This window comes from Tetrao urogallus (genome assembly GCF_951394365.1).
Source record: "Tetrao urogallus genome assembly, chromosome: 4".
NCBI lineage: Eukaryota > Metazoa > Chordata > Aves > Galliformes > Phasianidae > Tetrao > Tetrao urogallus.
In genome coordinates this window covers 28,442,274-28,465,868 of record NC_136817.1, presented here as the reverse complement: position 1 = coordinate 28,465,868, position 23,595 = coordinate 28,442,274, and the positions used below count along the sequence as shown (strand labels likewise).

The 23,595-nt window shown below is 40.8% G+C and overlaps 1 protein-coding gene across 17 annotated transcripts in view; it reads right to left on the bottom strand.

Moving 5' to 3' along the window:
* The window catches only part of ADGRL3 (adhesion G protein-coupled receptor L3), a gene marked incomplete at both ends in the record, with an annotated part of 303,667 nt that overhangs the window by 59,924 nt on the left and 220,148 nt on the right, over window positions 1-23,595 (bottom strand). For 13 of the 17 annotated variants that reach the window (XM_079534782.1, XM_079534783.1, XM_079534785.1 and 10 more), the window contains 5 exons: window positions 4,621-4,797; window positions 5,500-5,708; window positions 7,787-7,909; window positions 8,715-8,898; window positions 22,219-22,257. In XM_079534782.1, coding sequence (XP_079390908.1) covers window positions 4,621-4,797; window positions 5,500-5,708; window positions 7,787-7,909; window positions 8,715-8,898; window positions 22,219-22,257 — 732 coding nt within the window. The remainder of the gene's footprint in view (window positions 1-4,620; window positions 4,798-5,499; window positions 5,709-7,786; window positions 7,910-8,714; window positions 8,899-22,218; window positions 22,258-23,595) is intronic. The other 4 variants (XM_079534788.1, XM_079534774.1, XM_079534773.1 and 1 more) reach the window with 1 other exon arrangement.

The following is a 23,595-nucleotide window of genomic DNA, read 5'->3' as shown; positions in this document are numbered from 1 at the left end:
GATTCTCTTACCAACAGGGCTTGTGTAGTTTTCTAGGGGAGGCTACACGAATGTTAACAGCATTTTGCAGGTAAGACATTCATAACAGCAGAAGCATGCAATATATAACCAGATGTGCATTTTACATCCCCTTATTCTTGAAGTTCATTAGTATCACAGATTCCATTTCATAACACAAGCTCAAATACAGCTGTATTTTGAATTTTAAAATCCCACTGAAGACAAGTAGATTCAATAACTTTTCTGTTTAATTAAAACAGTTCTTATTTAATAACATTACAATAAGTTACCTTTTGCAATGTGTAATGTACTTCTTTTTGAGAATTCTTATAATGGTACAGAATGATTTGTCTTGCAAAATTCATCACATATTAGTTCCAGTAATTTAATTCTGTAGTTAAGTGTTTTTGAGATCCTGCACCCACTTCTGCTTTCATTCATTGCTGCTTAATCCCACAAGTGCTAATATACAGTTAAGCCAGCACTGCAATAACTTCAGCTTGCTCTTTATATCTGAAATGGCTGCATTGCTTTAGGCAATAGACCACTGTATTCTATTTAGATTTCATATATTTTTATTCCTTTCTCTCCTTGTCTTGCTTTATAGTTTTATTCCCCAAATAATTAGCATGATGTAATGTGTCATATAGAATAACATCTGAAAGCTACAGACTAATTGCTACTGTTAAAACACCTTTATTTTTTGCCCTTTTCCTTCCTCTTCAGTTATTTATATACTTAAAGAAGAGTAAGCTCTGGCACTCACTACACACTGATAAGCAACATTTATCTACCCTGAGGTACCCTTGCTTATTCTGTTTTGGGTGGTTTTTTTTGATTGCATTTTTCCACTAGCACTGAACTTGTTTTCTGGCTGCATATTTTCCCGTGGTACATTAAAGATGCAACTGCTATAATTATTATGATGCAAAACACAAGCTTATATGAAAAACATTTTGAAGAAAAAACATGCAGCAATTACATAGGAAGAATGACTTATTTAACTACTGGCTCTCCTCTCCTGGCATGAGCACTACAATGTTTTTATAGAATTTAAGGGCCGTAACGATCATTTCACTGATACAAACAATAGATAGACATTTAACACAGACCTCATCTACATTAAACGTACTTCATGATTTAACAAAATATCCACAAGACTGCAATAACAAAGGCCAAATGTACTTCCCAGCTGATGAAAAGAGTGATTTGCTTCCAAGTCTTAAATTTTCTATTCAACGAGAGGTTCTCATTTTCCCTGAAAAATTGTCCGGAAGGGTAATTTGGACCACTGTGGGTACTGAAGGTCAACCCTCACTGGGAGGATGCACCAACAGGTACACGCACATGGCTCTTCCCAGCAGTTCCAAGTCCTCCCTGCATGCATTGCAAGCTCTTGGGTTTGGGCACTGCTGTTTACCATACTTAAATACATTTGTCCCAGCCCTGGAAAAGAATATCTAGGGCAGGATTTTTCTAGACATGCCTTCTTCCACAGCCACCATGCACTGTAGCCCAAAGTCACTTCCAGGGAAGCTTCCAAGTATGCCCAAATCCCTATGTAAATAAAGGCAGGCTTTCAGTTTAGGCACATAAACAACTCTGGGCCCAACTAATTTTAACAGTCAGAAGGTATCTTCAAAGTAAAGTCTCCTCTTCTTAATTGGGAGTTCTATTAAGACTGGAACTGATCCCAGCAACTCCTTCTCTTGAAGCACACCAATAAATCCCTGACGCCCGTGGTCAGTCAATGACATTTTCTGCTCCTTTGGACAAAGACATATTGCTGTTTCGAGTTGAGAGCCACATGGCCATCAATCATTTGCTCAGGGGTGCTACCTCCGAGCTCCGCCTTGCCACATACGCTCTGCTAATAATTAAATCCCAGTCCATAACTCCCAGAGCAGCCACCAAGGTCTCCTCTGCAGAACACGCTCTTTTGCCATGCAACCAGGGAAGGAGATCATTCATGAGCAGAAGTGACACTTGTCAGATTGGTGCTGGCTTTTGATTAAGGAGCAGGACTCAGATGTCCATTTTCCATGACACGCAGTGTTCAGTCTCATTAGGTAGGGTGTTGAGGATACTCATTACAGCAAAGGAAGCTCCTCATGCTTCCAAAAATACACCAACCTTAACTCAGTAAATCACAGATACTAATTACAGAAGAAAACTGTTAATGTGGCAAAAATGTCAGAATATCATTAATAGTGCTTAGAACAGTTCAATTTAGGGATGCTAGTCCATTGTCCCCAACACCACTGTGAGAGATCCTGCATAAGCACACAGCATCCTTTCCCCAGGGATTGCCCTAGCTCAAAGACAACTAAAAGAATTCAGATGCACAAACTGCCTTTTTGTACAAGATGCAAGACAACAAAAAGATAATAGAGCATATCTGCAAGAGATGGCTGTAAGTGAATGGATGCAAACAATTCCCATTTATTTTTAAACCACTACCTCTCCAAAGCAGCAGGTTTTCAGCTAGAAAGTTTTTAAAACTCATTGCAGCAGGATAAGAAATGTGACACATTTTCCTACATTTGCACTGAGATAGCCAGATGGTCAGTTCCACCAGCAGACCAGAGGAATACGATAGGACAAGGAAGAGCAAGGTGACAAGCAGATTGAGAGAAGAGTTACAGATGTTTGCAGGGTACCCACTTGCCCTCACCCTCAGACTGGCATGATCACTAAAACAAACATGCCAGGAAGCTGTTCAGTTGCATCAGAATCAGCAAAGTGAAGCCAATTTTGATGTTAGAGCACTGACACTTTGGCTGCAGCCAAGCTATAAAACATGACCCAAAAGTCTTGAGAGCAAACATCCGGAAGCATCCACAGGCAGATAGCACACTGCCTTTGAACTCAGGAAGCTTCCAGCTGCAGGTCTTTCCAACCTGTTGGTTGAGCATGGGCAAGCAAGGGTCTTGCCTTCTTTTTCTGCAAGATGAGATAACACCAGTGCTAACAGTCTAATGAGGTTTATGTGAAATGCCATGCAGACAAGGCTGACCTAGCTGCAGTTTGAGAAGAGGCTTGTTCAGTGCTAACCTGTATCTGCACCATGCAGATCATGCTCATTCACATCAGTGGAGTGGAAAGCTATCTGCATTTCCCAGGTGCAGCCTCTGACTTCAGTGACTCAGGTATATCTGTTAACTCCAGGCAGGTGATAAGCAGCCAAAAGTACATTTCTTGTGAATATTCAAGCAATTATGAGAAACTGGCAAAAACATTCTAAGACTGCAGAATACTGTTAACCTGTAAACACACTCTCTGAATTGACCATTTATTTGGACAACTCCTATGATAATGCCATAGCCATTTAATGACACAGCTCCTTGACTGGTAGTGATTCCTACAGAATACAAAAGATACATAATCCTGCAGCAGCAAATCTATCCTGTTCCTCTCAGCTGGACCCAGCTGTTGTGGCAAATGAGCTGCCAGGTTCTCATTTCTTTTTTGTTGAGCATTGGTCATGCATGACAGTGCTTTAATATATACTTTATTTTAGCTCTTCAAATTCCTCTTCAGATTACTAAGTGAAACAAATGTATACAAAGGAATGATAGCCGCAGACTATTTAAGAAAAGGTATTTTATAACCATAACAGCTTTTGTGGTAATGCAGCCATAGAATTGACTGAAATGGTCTGCCCAAACAGAAGGATCTAGCTCAGAATGGTCAATTTAGCTGCAGTGCAAGGCACACAAAATGGAGACAGTGCAACAGAGAAAATCACAAGGCCAAAGTCCTTCAGGAATCAGGGCCTCCTTTCTACAGCAAGTGGAACTGTTTTCAACTAAAGACAGAAAAGACAGCTCAGGAAATGAAAGATAACTCAAACATTGTCTCATTCTTGAAAAATATCCCAAATGTGCACTCCTCTCCACACTACCACCATGAGGAATGTTTACTTTCAGGAACAAATTCATTAGCTACAATGGGGTTACTCATACGAGAAAGCAGTATTACACCAAAAAGGTGGTGCAAAGGAACTAACTGGTATGTACCAACCTTAGGGGATGCAAAATCAAGACAGGATGATATAATGAGTTTTGTTGTTTTTTTTTATGTGCAGCTTGATGTCACATTGTGAGACACAAATAATGTATCTTTCTCCCATAGTTGGTGGCTGGAAAAGAGTTCTGATTCTACACATACACCTCACAGATATGTGCAATGTATTTCCAGCTGCTGCAAGCAAGGCACTCAACTCACACCCAACAAGGCAGTCTTTGCTTGCTCCTGTTCCACCCTGCAGGTGCTTGCTGCTCCCTGCTGGTACAGCTAGGACCCTGAGAGCAAGGATCGAGCCAGGATATGTTATGGACCAGTTATGCAAAGGATGTGTGGAAGCAATGGCCAGTTTTGTCCACCAGTCATCTGCAGTTCTGAACTGCCCATGCCAGGAGATCAGTGCAGTCTTTGCACAGGTGTGACTGTCTACTTTTTCACTCCATAGCAGAAAGAAGATTTACATGAGATAGTTTCTACCATTAGAGTTACTGTGACACAGCAATTTCCCTGTTCAGCTGCCTTTTGCAGTAACAACGTATTGTAATATTGGCAACTGTTCAGTGCATTGGCAGCCTGTGAATCTGCAAAGCTTACCTTAACTTCCACATGTGCCATCAGGACTGCAAAGTTGGTTAGGTGATTGCAGGAGCATGTGGTGTGCGTCTTGTTAGTTGTCAGGAGGCGACATCCTTGGGTGGACCAATACCCTGTCATGGTACGCTTAGTATAGCTCCAGAATGAACAGTTTGGATTGAAATTTTCTTCTGACTGCTGCAGGGAAGCAATGAGCAAATGCAGTAAAATGATAGGGTTTCAGAGATATCTAAACACATTACCTTTCCTTTTTTTTTTCCCCCCAGAGGCACTTTGTAACTCTTACTCTTTAATTTTAGATAAACAATCAACAATGACTTCGAAGTCGAGTATTACTTGTCAGCATCAGAGAAAGTTAGGTTGTTGCTGCTCTCATTGCTAATACAAACCTAGTTCTTTGTTCTTGATTAATTTCAGACATAGACTAAATTCAGCTCTTCAAAACCAGATTGCTTCATTTGCATTGCAGAGCGGAGAAATTAATTGCTTTAAGCAATCAACTTTAGCAATGACTGTGCTTGGCTAACAGGAGTGCTAGCTGTCCTTTTTCACTGTAATTCCACTTCCCTCTAATATCCCCTGCCACCATGATAAAATAATATTATGGCCCATTCTAATATATTGTTAGTTTTTAATTACAGAATGACGTATGTCAGCAACTGAGCAATGGACATCAGCTCAAAGGAGACTTTCTTTACTTTTATTAATGCAATACAAAAGAGATATTCCCCATAAACAACTCAAAGCGCAGAGGAACAAATGTGTAATTCAAAATCTAATCAAGGACTGCTGGGGGCCTCAGATCACCAAACTTTTGTGGCACTTTATAATAGAGACAGAATTAAAAAAAAAAAAAAAATGGTTTTCAAACTTGCTCACCTTAATATGCTTGACAGTAAAGACCACGGGATCAGCTAGGTAAACCTTATTGCTGAACTCTTTGTTTATTGCTGCCGTGATGACAGGGGAGTTGACGATGACGGAGTGATTAGTAGACATCGCTTCAGTTCCTAATTTCATGCTAGCATTCTCCGTGGAGAGATAGGTGCCCAAGTTGTTGTACAGCACGAAAGCTACCCTGATTTCACCTAGGAGAGCAGTGTGAAGTTAGACATCTAGTTCAGTGCACTGGCTTTCATCTTTGATGACAAATTTCTTCTCTGAATGAACTTAAATTTTTTGGGGGGGAGAAAGCATGAATGAATCAAGATGTGGTGTATGAAAAATTCACCTTCTCCTGCCTATACCAGTGAGCATCATGAAATACACTGACTGGTCCAAGGATGAAAAGGCAAGAGCTGCCACTGCAAAACAAACTCTTTTAAGCAAACACACTGAAGTAGACGGACAGCAAAGGTGAGCTTATTTTTGGAATCAGTAGAAAAACTGACTACAGAGAAAAGAGGCCAGGCGACACATTTCCCACCTGACTTAACACTATTCTCCAGGCAACGCTTGGGAAACATTTCATTCTGGCCTGCCATAGAGTTGCAGTGTAAAACTATAATTTAGTCCAACACAACCCCCATTAATAAATCAGGACTACCTCAGAGAAATGTGAGGTCAATTCTGGGAGAGGAAATCCAAAACTTTCCAATACAATTCCAATCTCATATGAAGAGCAAAACAAAAACAGCAGAAATTTGTCAATCATATAACCCTCTTTCCATAAATACCCACCACTAGGGAACCTGCAACACACTACCAGTCAACTTTTTTTTTTTGTTTTGTTTTGTTTTGTTTTTTTAGCTGAGATCATCCTGTTCGCTTTCTGTTTTAATTCACAGACTTCAAATAAGAACCAAATGTGATTAGTTTGTCTTATAAATATTAGTTGTGGGGAATATTTTTTGTTTCACTTCAGCTTCTGCAGAAGGTGAAGCACTGATGACTCCAAAGGTCCCTTCCAAGCTTAATTTTTCTACGATCATTTCTTTCATAGCTGTTTGGAAACCTCTAGGTGAATGCCAAGCTGATAAAAATTGATGGGGCTCTCTCAATTTGACCAGAACTCAAGTGATATGCTTAGAAATAAAGACTTTTCCTTCCTTCTGCCAACACAATTCTCTTTCTCCACAAATCTTCTCCAAAGCTCACTGGTGAAATGCCTATCCCACTGGAATTTTGCTGCTCATCTTGGGTTTTACACCAACTCTAAAAGAAACACTGTTCTTTAAACCCTGCATTTAAAAGTATCAAAACCCATCAAGGAAGCCAATGGCAAAGCTCTCTTTCTGAGCCACTGAATCAAATTTTTGTCTCAGCAATTGTCTGAAATTTTGGCAGTTTTAATGCATCTAGTTCGGCTGTAATGCTGTCCTATTACTCTGTGTAGTGATCAAACTCTGCAATAGAGTGCTTTTCCCCTACATACAGCTTAATCTTGAAAAAACAGCCATTGCAAAATACACACTCCTTCCTTGCAGAGCAGTAAAGTGACTGAATGAAGTATAATCTTTAAAGGAACTCATAAACAGGACCATGTCAGTCCCATCAGTAGAAAGCATGGCAGTTTAAAGTTGGCCTATAGCGAGGCTGGAGAGATCAACAAATGTATCTGCTCAAATTTCTGATCTGGAAATAAATAACCAGACAGCTTGAAGACTATTCACACTCAGTATCATCTTAAATTTATGGTATATTAGTAGGTTCAAAACCTTCAGAGAGGAAGGCACTAAAGATGCAAACAGTTAATCAAGATTTTCTGCCATGTTGACACATTATTAAGATTTGCTGCTATTGTTTCTTTCCTTTCCTTTCAGAAACCTGCACAGTGCCCAAGTGTGAAGCAGGTTACTCACACAAGGCTCTTATTCCATGGGAAGGAAGGCTTCCACGGCAAATAACAGCAGTTAAAAGTACTTCTCTGGATGCAGCACTGTGCCCCAACAAACACGTCGTGTAGGGATCTGGTGTATTTCTACCACTATATGATGCTTTTGAAGGCTGTCAGTCACTTGGTAACATAATACATTCCTTGTGAACCAATGTAGCCTTCAGTCAAGGGCTTGGGCAACTAACATTAACATTAATGTAAATAGTAACAGTGATTAATACTAAACTTATAACTGGTTAAAATCAAAACAATAATTGCAAGCCATTCACAAACAATGCCTGAAGCACAACTGATTTAGAAGGCCAGCATGGCCAGAGGTGCTGTACCTACCATTCCGACCATTTTGTTTCAAGGTATTTGCCGAAAGTTGAATGGCACTCCCATGGCCCGTGTTCTGGGGAAACTTCAGATCTTCCAGATTGCCATCTGTGCTTAGTCTTGCAACTTCCAGCTCTGTTTGCAAGAGAGACCAACAGAAAGAAAAGTCACTACTGAAAATAATCACCTACACAATACTTGAAATTTAAAAAATGGTGTTCCAGACCATCTGAAAGTAGAGGAATCAAGTTACAAGGTTTCACACTAGACTCTTTCTTTTTAAATCTTTGCCCTGAAGAAGTTTCAGATTTAATTAAAAAATAAAAAATAAAAAATAAAATAAATCCAGTTCTCTGTGGAAGACAAAAGACAACTAGTTCTTGTAAAGAAGAACCTCAGGATATTAAGGGCAATGGTTAAAATGAAAATCTGAAAATGCTAGTTCTTTGCCACTGGCGATTGGTACTTTCTGTAAATGTTATCAGTTCTTGGGATCTGTATTCAAAGAAAAAGAAAGAAGAGTTGTTCTCATTTTACATATGCACAGTTGGGAGTTCTGCGCTTTCCATCATGCTTGTTTTTTAATTAAAATCAACAATCAGCCAAATAAAGACACAAATTTGTATGAAATGAAACACAATTGCATTTTGATGAACCATCTCCCTGTGAAACAATACTCTCAGTGTGCTAGCACAGATTTTGCACTTGAAGCCAGGAGTAATAAAGGCAGCTTAGGTTCTCTTTTCCCATGGGATTTCAAGGACAGGGAGCTATCTTATTCCCTTAGGCTCTTTTGGAAAGACTTCTAAGTTTTTCACACCAATGGCCAAGACACATCCAACACTGCTCTCCAGTTAACGTAGAGCCAAGACTGAAGTCAGGTTTCACAACCCTTACTCTCCCTCTGGTGCTCCCAGTATCTATGGGCTCATTCTCTTACGGATATTGTCGGTGTTTTCACGGACAATGTCAGTCTTCAGCAGGTTATCAGCCAGCACGAAGGCACTGTCCTCCACAGTGTCAAGCAATTTGGTGGCTGCACGTTGCTGTTCACTTGCATTCAGGTCCCTCCAGGCATTCAGAGCCTGCGGCTGCAGGAGGTTGTTCACCGTTTCCACCATGGCCTGCAAAGGAGAGGAACTGAGTAAGAAAGGGCTTGAGCAAACCTAGTGCACCTCTGAAACCTCTGACATACGCCCAGTTTTCTTCTCAACACACATAGGGACAGGACAGCATGTCATTCCCCACCCACTGGTGCAGCCTACAATGAAGCTAGTCATCATTTACTGCATTAGATGAGAGTGGGAGGAAATCTTGATTTCACTTGATTTTCAGCTTCCATGACCATCAGCTCAGATTAAGAAGGAATTAAGAGTCAGGGACGGTGGAAGGGGGATGTGGAAATCCCTAAAGAAACATGCAGGAAAATATACTTCAAAAGCTATCTGTGAAGTAAGTTGCTGCTATCTGTGCAATAAGATTCAGAAGCCAGGCTGGGACACTCACGGAAGTTCTCTAGTATCCATTTGCAATGGCTACGCTCTTTCCAGAGCGTTTCCCACCACATAATCTCTAACAGGCACTGAGACACAGAAACAGTTAAGTTACATCCCTTCATCCAGAGAACAAACAGGTGCCCATAGAGATGTAGATAAGACAATCCATTTCAAATGTCTCAATTTGGGAAAGAGTCAGCCATCCGGCAGGCCTGTCCCACAAAGAAACATTTCCACTGTCAGCTATCACTGACTGCAAAAACCAACCTTCCCTTTAAGATGAAGCTGCCACTCTTAATTTTCTGCATGCTGAAAGCATCAGGCATCAAGCATAGGCATCAAACCCATAGTACTGTTTTTCGAGACAGACAGTCCTGTGGGCTTTCTACATGATGCAAGCATCAAGGTCACTTTCATGGAAACACTTCAGTTTTTACTCCTGACTGTCTCTAAACCCACCCTCAAGATGATGTATGAATAGAGAGAGGATGCAGCATGGCTTGCTCTCTAGCAGAACCCTAAGGAAGAGAGTAACAATGGCAATACAAGGCACTGTGAATTTAGGGCATCCTGACTCCCCTTCACCAGTCATGGTCAGATACAAATGTGCAGAGGAAGAATAAAATCACACTGAACCAGAATAAAATTTTATTGTTGTATGCAGGTGACCTTCAGGAAGATTCAGCTACTGCAATGTTCACAGAAAAGTGAAGGCAGCTGAGCCTGCCACTCCTGGTGCTTTTGATTCCAGAAAAGACAAGTAACAGAGACAATGTCATGAGCATCTTCATCCTCAACGTCCTTCAGGTTTAAAAGTTTCTCATACCACTGCAGCTCCTATTGGAAGACTGAGCCAGAATTGGGCTGCTCTGACACTAAAAAGCCCATACTTTCCAATTTAATTCACGACAAAATAATTCATTTGTTCTTATGCCAAATCCCTCCTTTACCTTAAGTAAATCTTCCCCTACCTGGAGCTACTGCCTTGGTTAAGAGGCATTTTTCCTGAGCCTCATAGCTTGGTTTTCAAAGGGTAGAGCAGCCAATGCTTCCACCACTGAAGCAAACTGAAATGGCTGAAAATCTCTTCCTCTATCGCTACTGCAAAAAAATTTTTGCTGTGAAGCCTTTACAGTGCAAGACTGGGATCCCTTCCCCATTTGCTATTAAGTACAACTTATTAGCCATAAATCAATTTCTTAAATTGACTATTAAACACATACTCTTGAATAGTCTAAAAATCATCTTAACAAATGTGGTATGTATACAGGAAAAGATGGTTAACTTTAATTTAAAGAAATACTAAAAATCCATAGCAATTCAGCATGCTTTTCTGGTGTTTTAAAATCTTGAAGCCTGATTGCTGCAGCTCTTCATAAAATTCTGTGGTTTACTAAAGTAGCTTATCTCTTTGCAGACAGAAAGAAGGTGTTACTCTTTCACAGTGAGCAAAAACCTTGGCCATTTTGCTGCGCAGGTTCTACACAACATGGTCTTTTCTTGCAAAGATCTTACATTCCTGGAAAGCAGAATATTAGGATTTTTCTCCCCTTTCAATGTAACCATGCAGGCTACAATTTACCTTACATCCATTCAGCTCAGCTACTAATGTTGTTTTTAAATCTCTATTAAAACAACATGCTAGATACTTTTATCAATATCTGAATGGTGGAAATAGTCATTGCAGCAGATCTAGCTTCTGGCTCTGGATGGAAAGGTTATGTCTATTTGTCTAAACATGAAACAGATGCCAAGATATTTCTGTTATAGTGAAACACATGCTGCAAAGATTTTTCCTCAGAAAAGTAATATATATATAATTTTTTTTTAACAAATTATGTGTGCATACAAAGCCTGACAGAGAACCTCACGTAGGCCTTATGTGCCACCTTCTCACTTATGTGCACAGTGTTTTGTGCTCTCCATCCAAGTAGCATCTTCAAGTGACAAGCCTGAAAATAGCCACTTCATGTCACCCTGGATCCAGGGCCTGACTCTAAACCTCCAGAAGGATTTCCAAGGACTTCAGTTCAGGTCCCTAACACATATCTGAGCAAGTTGGTAGACTGTCATCATTGGCAATACATCCAAGATGAATTTAGTCCATTGCTTTTCCCAGAGGGTCAATCCCCTCACCTGCCTCAGTGCATTAATCAAGTGTTCCCCACATTATATTTCTGAGTGCAGCACTTCATTATGGCTGAGTGCTGTGGGCTGAAGCCAAGGAGATGAGGTGCTAATGAAATGTTTGCATTTTGGACAGGAGCTGAGGTAGGTGTTTAAATGAAACAAAACAGCTGTTAAAGCAACAGTGTCTCTTGAGAAACAGATGCCAACTGGGAAAAGTTGAATAGGAGAAAGGGAACTGCGGGAAAACAGGCACATGAGACACAGACTGGCCTGCGTCTTTGCATTTTGCTGAGATTTAGGTTGATTTGCCACCAGATTCAACGACTTTGTGAACTGATGAAGCTCTAGCAAAGAAGCAACAGTGCCAGTCTCCCAGTAAAGCCTCTCAGATACAAGCAGGATTAGCCCTGACAAAGGACCTTTGAAATAAAGAAGGCATGAGATAGGTGCTCCTGGGAGCAGATGACTTGATGAGTGTTACCTGAGATCCTTGGTGACCTTGATGAAGGCGGGGATTTTCAAAGGGAGCTAAGGAAGTTCTGATCTAGTTCTGCACATCTACCTCACTGAAGACCTTGCCTCTTTCCCATTCTAAAGCTTTTCTGCTGCTCTGGTTTTCTTCTTTTCCAAACACAGCTCAACAGGGTGAACAACTTTTGAGGGAACCATGGCATACTTGTGAGCTTCAGGTAAAACAAAAGTATGGGCTGCAGTATATGTCAGTTTCCCCTACAATACAGAAAAAAAGGGAAAAAAAACCTCACAAAACCCAATGCCAAGGTTGCTGGGGTTTAAAGAATGAAGAGCACAAGTATGCACACACGCAGGGAGAAGTATAAAAGCAACAGAAATTACACTGAGGGAGACCTTGAGAAGTGTGGAACAAATGAAGGAAGAAGAGCACTGCAGAATGGAGACAGGAAAGAAGACTTTTCATCTGTCTTTTTATCCTGGGATGTGTGGGTGTGGCTCTATGCTAAGATTTCAGGCTACCTATATATTAAATACTAAACTCCTTAAACACAAACTTGTGAAGAACAAGCATCCTGGGTCAGATGAAAGGTCGAATGTGTCTAATACACTATCTCCAACGTGACTGAAATTGGACAAATCAAGTATAGAAGACAAAATCCATGGTGGAGAACTTTTTTATTATTAGTTATATAGCACCAAAGAGTGTAATTTCAACATAAATAAATGTTATAAACAGCAGAGGGAATTTTTTTCCCCCCAAATAAGCACTTATAGCTCATGATTTTTCAATTTTGTCCTGAGGTGACAAAACAGAAACAAAATGTAAAACTTCCTTCTCAAACACTTATAAAACAGCATTAAAAGAAGTACTGTCGAAAGGTAAATAAGAGTCTTCAGTAACTATGCATTCCTAAAGGGGATCACGTATATCCCACTCATTTCCTTTGTGACAGCTGCTTCATCCTGTAAAACTAAAGTTTGCTTTTCCACCTTTTTTTATGTCCTGCCCCTCTAGAAATACTTGGCCAAAATACATGACTATGTGACACACAATTTAAACCTAGGAGGGACGATATACTCAGTGATACCACACCCACTGGCTTATCTCTCATCATATCAAACCCCAAAGCATTACCCTTTGACAAAAATAGATTCTGTAATGTAAAATCTGTCTTTACATGGGAATTGAACCTGGAAATCACCTAAAGATGGTAGTCCTACTAATCTTGTTGTCAAATTTAGGACTGGAGTTCATTGTGCCATGTTGTTTAAGCACAGCAACCCTAACCTTAGAAGAACAGCAGCCCTCTTCCAGTCAAGTCCTAAGAGTGCTCTGTTCTAAACCTTTATAGTTCACTTTGTCCTCTTGCTGAGCAGCCAACAGAGGAAAAAAAAAAAACAAGACACCAATGAACTGGTTGTTAGAGCACGTTTTCAAAGGTATGTGAGAAAATACCTCTTTATGCCAAATGAATACCAGCAGGCACCTCAGGGAACACTGGTTGAGTCCCTCTGCAGAGTAATTTTCAAATTCACAGTTCATCCTTCTTTGCAATACAGCACCTCCTTAAGAACAGGCTGAAAATGAACTATAAATTATTTTGCACGTAACTTATATCAAGGCCTCAGCTCCTATAGCAGCTCTGGCATTAAAGCACCACTTTTGCAAAGACATCTCTAATTAAAAGAAATGCATTTTATAACTTTTAAAGCCCAATCTCACACTGCTAACACTTGTCTTCCTTGACCTGAAGGGAATGTTTGATGCAGTGCACTTTCAAAAATTAGTACAGAAGGAGCTACGTCAACAAAGCCGTGCTTTGCACTGGTATACTAAAGTCAGAACTGATGTGTGAAACAAACACTGTTTGTAAAATTACCCCTGTGCAAAAGCTGCTTGTTGGCATAGTTTGCTGAGAAAAGCCTTCTCATGCTTTCTTAGAACAGTGGTGCTAAGGCCACAGGGAGCAACCACAAAGTTACAGCCTTAGACTGTGGTGCTTTGTCTGAAGTTCCGGTCTGATGCCTCTGGGTGCTACTCCAAAACAAGTGCATCACCATCTTTATTCAAAGCATGCACAAAACATTATTATCCCACTTTTTAATAGCAGCCTGAGGTTTTATGGTGAATTGGTGGAGGAAAAAAAGTATGAAACCCTTTCAGGTCTAAGGTGCACAGTGAATATGAAAAATACTTCAGACAGCAGATGTACTGAAATGTAGGCATGGTTCAATGATCACAATATTACACTCTTCTTTTTCCCTTTCTCTACTAGAAACCAGGAGTGCTTTAAAAGAGCTTACCTGCCTTCAAGAACAGCTAATTTTTCTCTGTATTCAAATGAAACACACAGTGCTAAAACAAACCCCCTTTTAAGATATCAATATTTGCAAACCTCCAAAGTAATTGAGTTAAAGGCACAATCGATGCCGCTGATGACAAATTCTGCTGGAATTTTGCAACTGTTGCCTCTGGCCAGAAAAAGCTCCAGTAAAAGAGGAACTCCCATTAACTCCGAATATACCTGGTGCAGCCTAAATGGACAGCCAGGTAAGAAGACCTGGATGAAAGCAGGTATTTGGGCACACAAGGAGAGCCAGCCTTGGCAAGGTTATCACACTGAAAAGGACCAGCTCAAGAAACGTTTGGCCTCAAAGTGACAAATAAATGGCACCCTGATCCCTCTGCAGCAAGAAATGCACATGCTGAAGCAGTCATCTGTTATGTGGGGAAAAGTAAGCGCACATGTTACTTCTTCAGCTCCCAAAACAAAGAAAATGTTGTCTTGGCTAAACAATAATATTACATCTTGTTTCTTAGCTGAAATGTGTATTCAAATATGTCTGACAAGGCTCTTTGCTCTCCAATGGTTCTTCTTCCTGTCATTTGTTCTTATAATTCCAAATTAAAATTAGTATCTAGTCAAAGAACAAGACCACAGCTTACAGGGAAGCCCAGCCAGTCTAAGGCTTTTTCCAAAACAATTTGGTCATCGTAAAACATCTGTTATTCACTGAAATGGATAAGCACATGTTTAAATTGAATCTAGCTTAACCATAACAAGAAGTTGAAAAAGAAACTAGTTTATTAGCATACATACTGCTGATCTTCACTTCTGCCTTCGGAAGTAACCCAGAGGCACCAGTCTACACCAACTACCAAAGTAGGTGACTGACAACCGATGGCATCAGTTTCAGTGAACTGAACCAAAACCCACAGTTACTACTCATGGTGAAGGCAAATGGAGATCTTCCTCTGACACTAAGGAGGAATTTCTAAAGTGATTCCATAGATTCAGGGGAAAAGCTGTTTCTGCTGCCAATGTAAGAACTATAGGAAATAGCCTCAATTTCAATGGTACTGGGAACTCAATGCACTGAGAATAAAGGTACTGACCTTTATTAAAATCAGGTCATCTACAAAACGCTTAAGTATGGAATTAATGGTCTTGCACGAGGCATGCAAGGTTTGCAATCTTGGCCTTGAACTACTAATAATCTCCTAATGAGAGCATAGAAGAAAAAAAAAGAAAAAAAAAAGGACATCTGAGAAATAAAAGAAGGTTACAAATTACAGGTTATGGCTTTGCTTTGCTTAGTATACGAGGAAGAATATTTTAAGGTCAGAAGGCCTTAAGTAGGACTGAAATAAAAGGAATTGATTGCCAAGAAGGAAATAACATACGATCTATTTCATCTAATGAGATCTTCCCTACAGAATAAGCTGAGAACTGCATTTATAAATCATCTGTATTTGCTGCCCTACTGTTTGGGATGTGGGACCATACTAGCAACTGCTAGGATAATCACACAGGAGAAGTGAGCAAAGATGTAGAAAGAAAGGAAAATGACTTGCAAACGATAAATGCTTGTTTGATGAAATATCCATAGCCTTCAAGGGAACTCCTAGGGCGTCTGCGAGATTCATCTTTTCTCCCACTGGTCCAAATCAAAGGGACATCTCCCACTGGTCTCTACAGCAATTCACACTGAGACTTTTTTCTGTGCCTCCAGGCTTAAGGGCTGACTCAGCCTTAAGCAGAAAGTGAGTATACAGTAACACAAAAACTATTAGATTTTTTTCCAGTTTTGCTGTTACATGTGAGAGCATTACTGCACATGAAGCTTAGTTGTAGGTAGAGGAATATATGGTCACATTCCAATATCCACATGAAAAATTTTGGACTCCAGTGACAAACCAAAGGCCGCTGCTTTGAACCTCCTCTCCCCTAACAGGCTCAATGCAGCAGAAACACACAGGGTGGGGATTTATATTTTTCCTCTTACTGACATAAATCAAGTGTGGGTCTATCAAGCTGTGAAGTATATTAAGTTCACAGGGTTTTTACAAAGGGCTGCCCAAGCGCTGAACCCTGCTGTGTGTCACACTTCTTTCAGATGTCCTTTTAATTACATTAAATGAAAGTCCGGAGCACTTTGATGCTTATAGCCAAACATCTAGATACCTTGAAAAAGCTGCTAAAAGTACTCCCCATAGCTATAGTTAATATACTACATTGTATGCACACTGCTAGCCAATTTATTCCAGCCACTTCAACAACGATACCTCTCCTGACAGGCTGTGCAGAATAGCATCAGGAGTCGAGTGAGGCACAAATCATTAGAGGACTCTGAAAGTTGTTTGACACGCACCGCAGAGCTCTTTGTCATACAGCCAATTAAGTGACCAAACAAGGAACTTGAAAATCCTCATTAATTTGCCCCTTTCTTTATAAATGGAGGTTAGAGTCTTTCTTGTTGCAGGCACAACAAGAACACAACTAAATGTGGCATAATTCAATTTATTCTCTGTCTCAAGAGCTTCTTTCGTTTAGTCTTCACAGAAGTTGAGGCCAGCTGGGCAAGCAAGCAAGCAAGAAGTGGGAAAAACAGAATTAATCCACTTTAAATACTACTGGCAAATTCCCAGACACACCTTTTATCTGCTAAGAGCTACTAAGTTTGTAAAGAAAAAAAAAATCTCCTCTTTTCCTCAGCTCGAAACTTAATGCCTTTGAACTTTTTAGGGGAAAGCCTTTCATTTTTGCTTAGTACAGCAATTCAAACAGCCTGTGTTAGAAGTATGAAGCATACAGAAAACTTCCAAGAGAACAAGCACAATTCTGATGGTAGCCACCTGCCATCTGCCACCTTGACTCTGCCAGGAGCTCAGTGCTGGCCTGGTTGTGGCTCTGATGATATCTGTACCCAGAAGTTTGTGGTCTTCCTGGTACCTCCACCAAAAAGAAGAAGAATGGGAACCTCCTGGGAAGTTTTTGATTTCTGCAATGTCTCTCAAATGCAGCACACAGTTATGTACAGGAAGGGGTTGCTGGTTGGCACTGCAGAGAAAGACATCAGTTTTGTGACGTCCCTAAGCTCCAGCCCAAATATCCAAGAAAACCAAGTAGGTGAGCTCAGACTGTAATCAAGTGCACATCTGTGCTTGAGAGGACTCCAGGTGGTTGGTCTCTGTGGTATGAGCCTTCATTAAGTTCTTGTTTCCACCTACTAAATCCTACAGCAAACTTCTATTTTTTTCCCATGTTAATAGGGCCTCATTTACTGTACTAAGTGTTCTTATTTTTCTTTTCTTTACTATCCTTCCTGTGTATCCAGAAGCCAGGGGAATTGATTTGATCTGGGAAACTACAGGCTAGGCAGCCTCACATCTGTCCCTGGAAAGGTGATGGAACAGCTTGTTCTAGTTGCCTTCTCTAAGCAAATGGAAGAGAAGAAGGTCATCAGTAATAGTCAGCATGGATTCACTAAGGGAAAATTGCACTTGACCAACCTCACAGCCTTCTATGATGGCATCACCAGATGTGTAGATGGGGGGAGAGCAGTGGATGTCATCTACCTTGACCTCAGCAAGGCTTTTGATACTGTCTCCCATTACATCCTGAAAATGAAGCTGAGAAAGTGTCAGACAGATGACTGGACAGTGAGGTCTGTTGAGAACTGGCTGACTGGCTGAGTTCAGAGGGTTGTGATCAGTGGGGCAGAGTCTGGGGGGTTGGACTCGATGATCTCTGGAGGTCCCTTCCAACCCCTACAATTCTGTGATTCTGTGATTCTGTGGTTGGAGACCTGTAACCAGTGGTGCTCCCCAGGGGTTGCTGCTGGGTCCAGTCTTGTTCAATATCTTCATCAATGACCTTGATGAGGAGATAGTGTCTACCCTCAGTAAGAATGCTGATGATACAAAGCTGGGAGGATTGGCTGACACACCTGAAGGCTGTGCTGCCATTCAGCAAGACCTGGACAAGCTGGAGAGATGAGCAGCAATAAATCAGATGAAGTTTAACAAGAGCAAGTGTAGAGTCTTGCACTTGGGAAGGAATAACCATGAGTATAGGTTGGGGTATGACCTGCTGGAGAGGAGCTCTGTGGAGAAGGACCCAGGGGATCTTAGTAGATGACAGGTTGACCATGAGCCAGCAGTGTTTCCTGGTAGCCAAGAAGACCAATGGGATCCTGGGGTACTTTAAAAGGAGCATGGCCAGCAGGCCAAGGAAGGTGATCCTCCTCCTTTACTCTGCCCTGGTTTGGCCTCACCTGGAGTACTGTATCCAGTTCTGGGCTCCCCAGTACAAAAAAGATAGGGAGAGAGTCCAGCAGAGGGCCACAAAGATGATAAAGGGTCTGGAACATCTCCCCTGTGAGGAAAGGCTGAGTGAACTGTTCAGCCCTGAGAAAAGAAGACTGAGAGGGGATCTTATTAATGTTTATAAATATCTTAAGTGTGGGAGTCAATTGGACATGGCCAACCTCTTTTCATCTGTTTGTAGGGACGGGACAAAGAGAAACAGCCATTAACTTGAGCACAGGAAGTTCTGCACCAATATGTGAAGGAACTTTTTCATGGTAAGGGTAACAGAGCACTAGAACAGACTGCCCAGGGAGGTTGACTGACCCCATGGAGTGTGGATTCTCCTTCTCTGGAGATATTCAAGACCCACCTGGATGCCAACCTATGCAACCTGCTGTAGGGAGCCTGCTTTGCAGGGAGACTGGACTTGATGACCTCTGCAGGTCCCTTCCAGCCCTTACAATTCTGTAATTCTGCGAATGTGCCCACAGCTTTGTAGGATGAGAAACTGAGAAACAGCACATTTGTGTCACTTGCTGATGAGCGTGGAAGAAATCTCTGACACCAATTCCAATTTCACAGTCCTCGAAAGACAAACGCTGAGTGTTTTCTACTACTCCAAAGCCTCAATGTAAGGAGAAAGATCTTTGTAAAAATGAACAAACACCAACTCTGAAAGAAATTCAGAGTTTATGTCACACACCAGTCATCAAATGAGGATACAGCCATCAAATGTGTCATCTGTTGTGACTCACTCTCTTGCACAATGATTTTGTCATTCCTTTCCCAAAATAGAGTGCCAAGGACAGTGTGCTGCATAAAGGTGGGCTTGATCATGCAGGGAGACACAGTTTCAAGAGGAATCTGTGCACAGATCATTCTCAGCCACCGAAAAGTCAGACACCTGGCCTAACGCTCCTTAGCCAACAGAACACCTTTCCAAGCTCGCTCCATGCATACTGGACATCCACCTCAGCAATATCACCTTCTCTAGAAGTCTCTTACTATTGCAAGTTAAAGCTCCTCTGGAAGTTTTTTAAATGTCACTGAGATGGGCAAATCCCCAGTCGGCTGTCCTGTCATTCTATTAACATGCATTATTACATCACCCATTAGTTTTTAGTTTAGATTGGTAGATTAGATTTAGTTTAGATTGGGTATTATTTTTTTGAGAGAAAAAACAGCATTTACCACATTTTCCACTGAAGGAAAGGCTTCTGTAAGCTCTGTCTTCAGTAAAAAAAAAAAAAATTCCTGAGCTTACAACTCAAGAAATATTGAAGCACTGTACAGACAAATCTAATTGATTATTTGTTTAAAATATGGTATTACCAAGAAAGATAAGGTGACAATCTGATACTGCATTCTCACAGTCTAATCTTTGACTAAATCACAAGATTACCAGTTTATTTAAATTATTAATTTACTATGGGCTCAAGAGGGCTTTACAACTCAACTGCCACAAGTTTGTCAGTCCCAATAAACCATTAAGACAGATACTAGTAATTATTATCTTCTCAAGTTACCCTCTCTTTTCTCAAATCCACCTTTTTTCAGTTGTACTTCTGATTTTTACAGTTAGTGGGCATCTCTCATATAAACTTTGCACTGTGTTTTCCTTTGTCTAATGAGGACTGAAGCTACACTTCAACACATACAACAGCCCCGTGTGTTGGTTTCAGTCATCGACACTCTTCATGACAAAGGGATTAGCACAAGGAGATCACGGCAAAAAGGCTGAAAACTCAATCTCTATGTCACTGGTGACATATTTCTAGGGACTTCCCACCTCCCATTAACTTCAAAAAGTCCAGGACTTCTCCATTTAAATTATTTTGACAGTTCAGACATTTCACTGCCTGTGAAGCATAAGTGGCATGTAACAGGAATATGTGCAGTCACAATCAGTTGTTATTACAGACGAACTCTCTCCCACAAGTTTTTTTTGTGACTTTAGCTACATGGTTTGCAAATGGAAACATACTGTATGAAAATATGTCTAGATACATTATTTTACCCCCATATAATACAAGGTAGAGTCGAAAGGTTCAATTAGATCATCCAATTCATTCTTCAAGTCCTCCATTACTAGACTGTCCTTTTCAATACATTTACCAGCTTTGTCCATATTTATACTAAACAGCTCAGGCAATGAGCTTTCATCAGCTTTTGTCTACTAAAGTGGTAGGCAAATGATTAATGTTTAAACACACCAGTAGCCTTTCCAAGTGAAAGGCAAGGAGTCCTTGAAATTAAGGGTAAGTTTAAGTTTGTGCACATATCAATGCCAAACTTTTGCGGAGTATATTATGTTCATTATACACTACTGTTTGAAAGAAGACAAAAAGACCAGGAACATGCATTAAGTCTGTAGAATGTTCCCGTGCAGCCAGGGAAAGGACAACTACAGATTGAGCAGTACCCAAGATCCCCGACAGGGTTGTATGAACCACAGTCAAGCCAGCCTAATCACATTTACACTCTCACCAGTGGACAAGACAGCTAGCTGGAGAGTAAGTAATGCATTGCAAACATTCCATAAAATTCTAGTTGCCTTCTCTGGGATCTTAAGAAAGGCCAGACCAGCCACAAATGTATCATTCCACAAGTCATCTTTATCCATTAATGTATAAGGAAGGAAATAGATGAGAGATGGCTTTCTGGCACAACCATATCCAAAGGAAATACAGACAGGCTAACAGCACAGAGGTGCACTGTTATATTTAATGCCCTAGAAATCTAAACCACCTAATCCCACATGCCAAATGAAGCATGTACTCACAAAATAAAGTCAATATGGCTAGGAAGCTTGACTTTGCAGAAATAGAGCAGGCATAGGCAGTCCCTTCCAGAAATGTGGGTTTCACTTTCACACTTGTTTTGCACACACATATGAATAATGACCAACCATCCATAAGTACAACACTGAAGTCCATAAGCACAAGACAGAAATTAGGGGGTAAAACATTCACATTTCTTAAAGCAGTATTAACTCACCTGTAGTATACAAACAGCTTTATATAAAAGTCACTGGAGCAAATGCTATAAAAGCCTAGGTGACAGGATAAATAATGTCATAAGCCAAGACCTCACTCTTGTAAAGACTAGAAGCAGTCTTTCCAAGACACTGGGTCTTGACTTTGTTCATGTAAAACACAATGCAAGCCTGCAAAATTCAGGCTGCAGCTGGGTGAACTTTATGGGACGTTATGTTCCTAATCCTATATTTAGTTTTCAGCACTCTCCTCCTTCTTACATCTCTCTGTAAGGACACTGAATTTCATTATGATTCTACCTCCTCCCTTATGCCAAGAGCCGCAATTTTGAATTGTTTCTAAATTTGCAAGTGCAAGAGGAGAAGAAGGAAAAGCAAGAATATGCATACAGCCATTATTTGAGTAACATGTTGCAAGTGAAACCCAACTGGTTTGGAAACATCTTTGCGAGCAGGACTTCAGCATTCTTTATGCATCCATATAGTTCTGCTTACTGCAATGGCTGAACGGGTCTTATCAGAGTTGTTTTTATTTTCTCCCACTTTTTTTTTTTTTTTTTCCTCCCAAGATTTTTGTTAAGTCTGTGGAACTGGGCAAGTGTGGAGGGAAAATGAATAACTGAAAGTCATATTATCCTGTAACCTTAACCTTAAAGCTTGCTGCCACAAAGACAGTAAAAATCAGATTGACAGACAAGAACCACTTCACAGTCATTCAGTCAAACAACTGGACGTGTATTAAAAACACAAGAAATACCTGGACATAGGCCCTGCAAGAGCGCTCCCTTTTCTGAAGCTGAGTCCATAAAGACAGCAGATTAAAGACGGAATAGAAAAAACAAGTTAGTGACAGAACAAGGGGAAAAATTGAAGAAAATGCCTACGTAAAAACCTTGTTTCTCTTTTAAACACCTCCTGAAACCAAACCAAACCAAAGGAAATATGTGAGTTAGGCAGCAGTGAAAGGCAGGAAGGATGGGATCCAGAAATACAGGTTAGTCCTTTTTCAGTAAAGCCCACACATGCAACTTTGCAAGAGCAGCTGTTAGACGGTGGGAGAAGTAAGGTGGAAGTACTTGAGAGACCACCTTTCCTTGGAAAGCACATGATATTCCCATGTCAAACAAGGCTTGAAAAGATGAGCTAACTGTTATTTATACGAGAGAGGTGTGGGCTCTGTGCATTTGGAGAGTGCTGATGGCATGTTGAGCTGCAGCAGGCTTTGGACAAGCACGGAGCAAGCTGTATGCAGGATAGTGGTGGGGACTCATCCTGACATGCCTGCACAATTCTCTGGTTCCAGGCAGAGCCTCTCATGGCCCAGCTTTGTGGTCGTGCCTAGAACTGCAGGAGAGTGCATTGCCCAGAGATTCTGAATGCATAAAGGGCCACCTAAGAGGTTGCAAAAGAATGAAATGTGGATCAGATTTAATATTCCCAGTTGAGGCCATTTTCTCCTCTTTAGATTAAATTGTTTCTTAAGGGCTAACCTTTCCAACTCTCTTTCACATTGAGTTGTCCTTTCCTTTGTAAGCACTGGGCCTAAACACTTCATATGCTGAATAGCTTTTCCATAAAGAATCCCACCTTTATAATAAGAGCCACATTTAAGACTATACTTTGATATGTACTTGCATGCCTCCTACCAGATAACTGCACTTCAGTGTGTTGTGAAATTCAAACAGGCACTTATTTATCTCAATGGAACTTAGCAGGCTGTCTGCAACAATGAGCAAACATGAGACTGCTCTGCAACAGTGCAACTAAAGTCTGGCTGCTCAAAGCCACTGTTTTTGCTGGGTTGTGTTTTGCAGATCTGCCTGGGTTGAAAATGGAGATGGAGAATCTCCAGGGAGATTAGGGGGTGACTTGTGCTCTCAACTCATGGCAGTGCCATCCCATTAGAACAGCTGAGAGCCAGATTTGTCCCTGAGAGTTCTGAGGCTCCGAAACAAACAAAATACACCGAGGTATTGTGCAATGCCTAATTTCAATTTCTAATTCATCAATTTGTAACAGTAGAAATCTTCCCCTGGGTAAACGTGGCCCTATGAAGACTTTACAGACAAATGGAGATCAAAGAAAGCCACGCTGGAAATTACAGAGCTATCCACTTGGGGGTCTCACCAGTCTG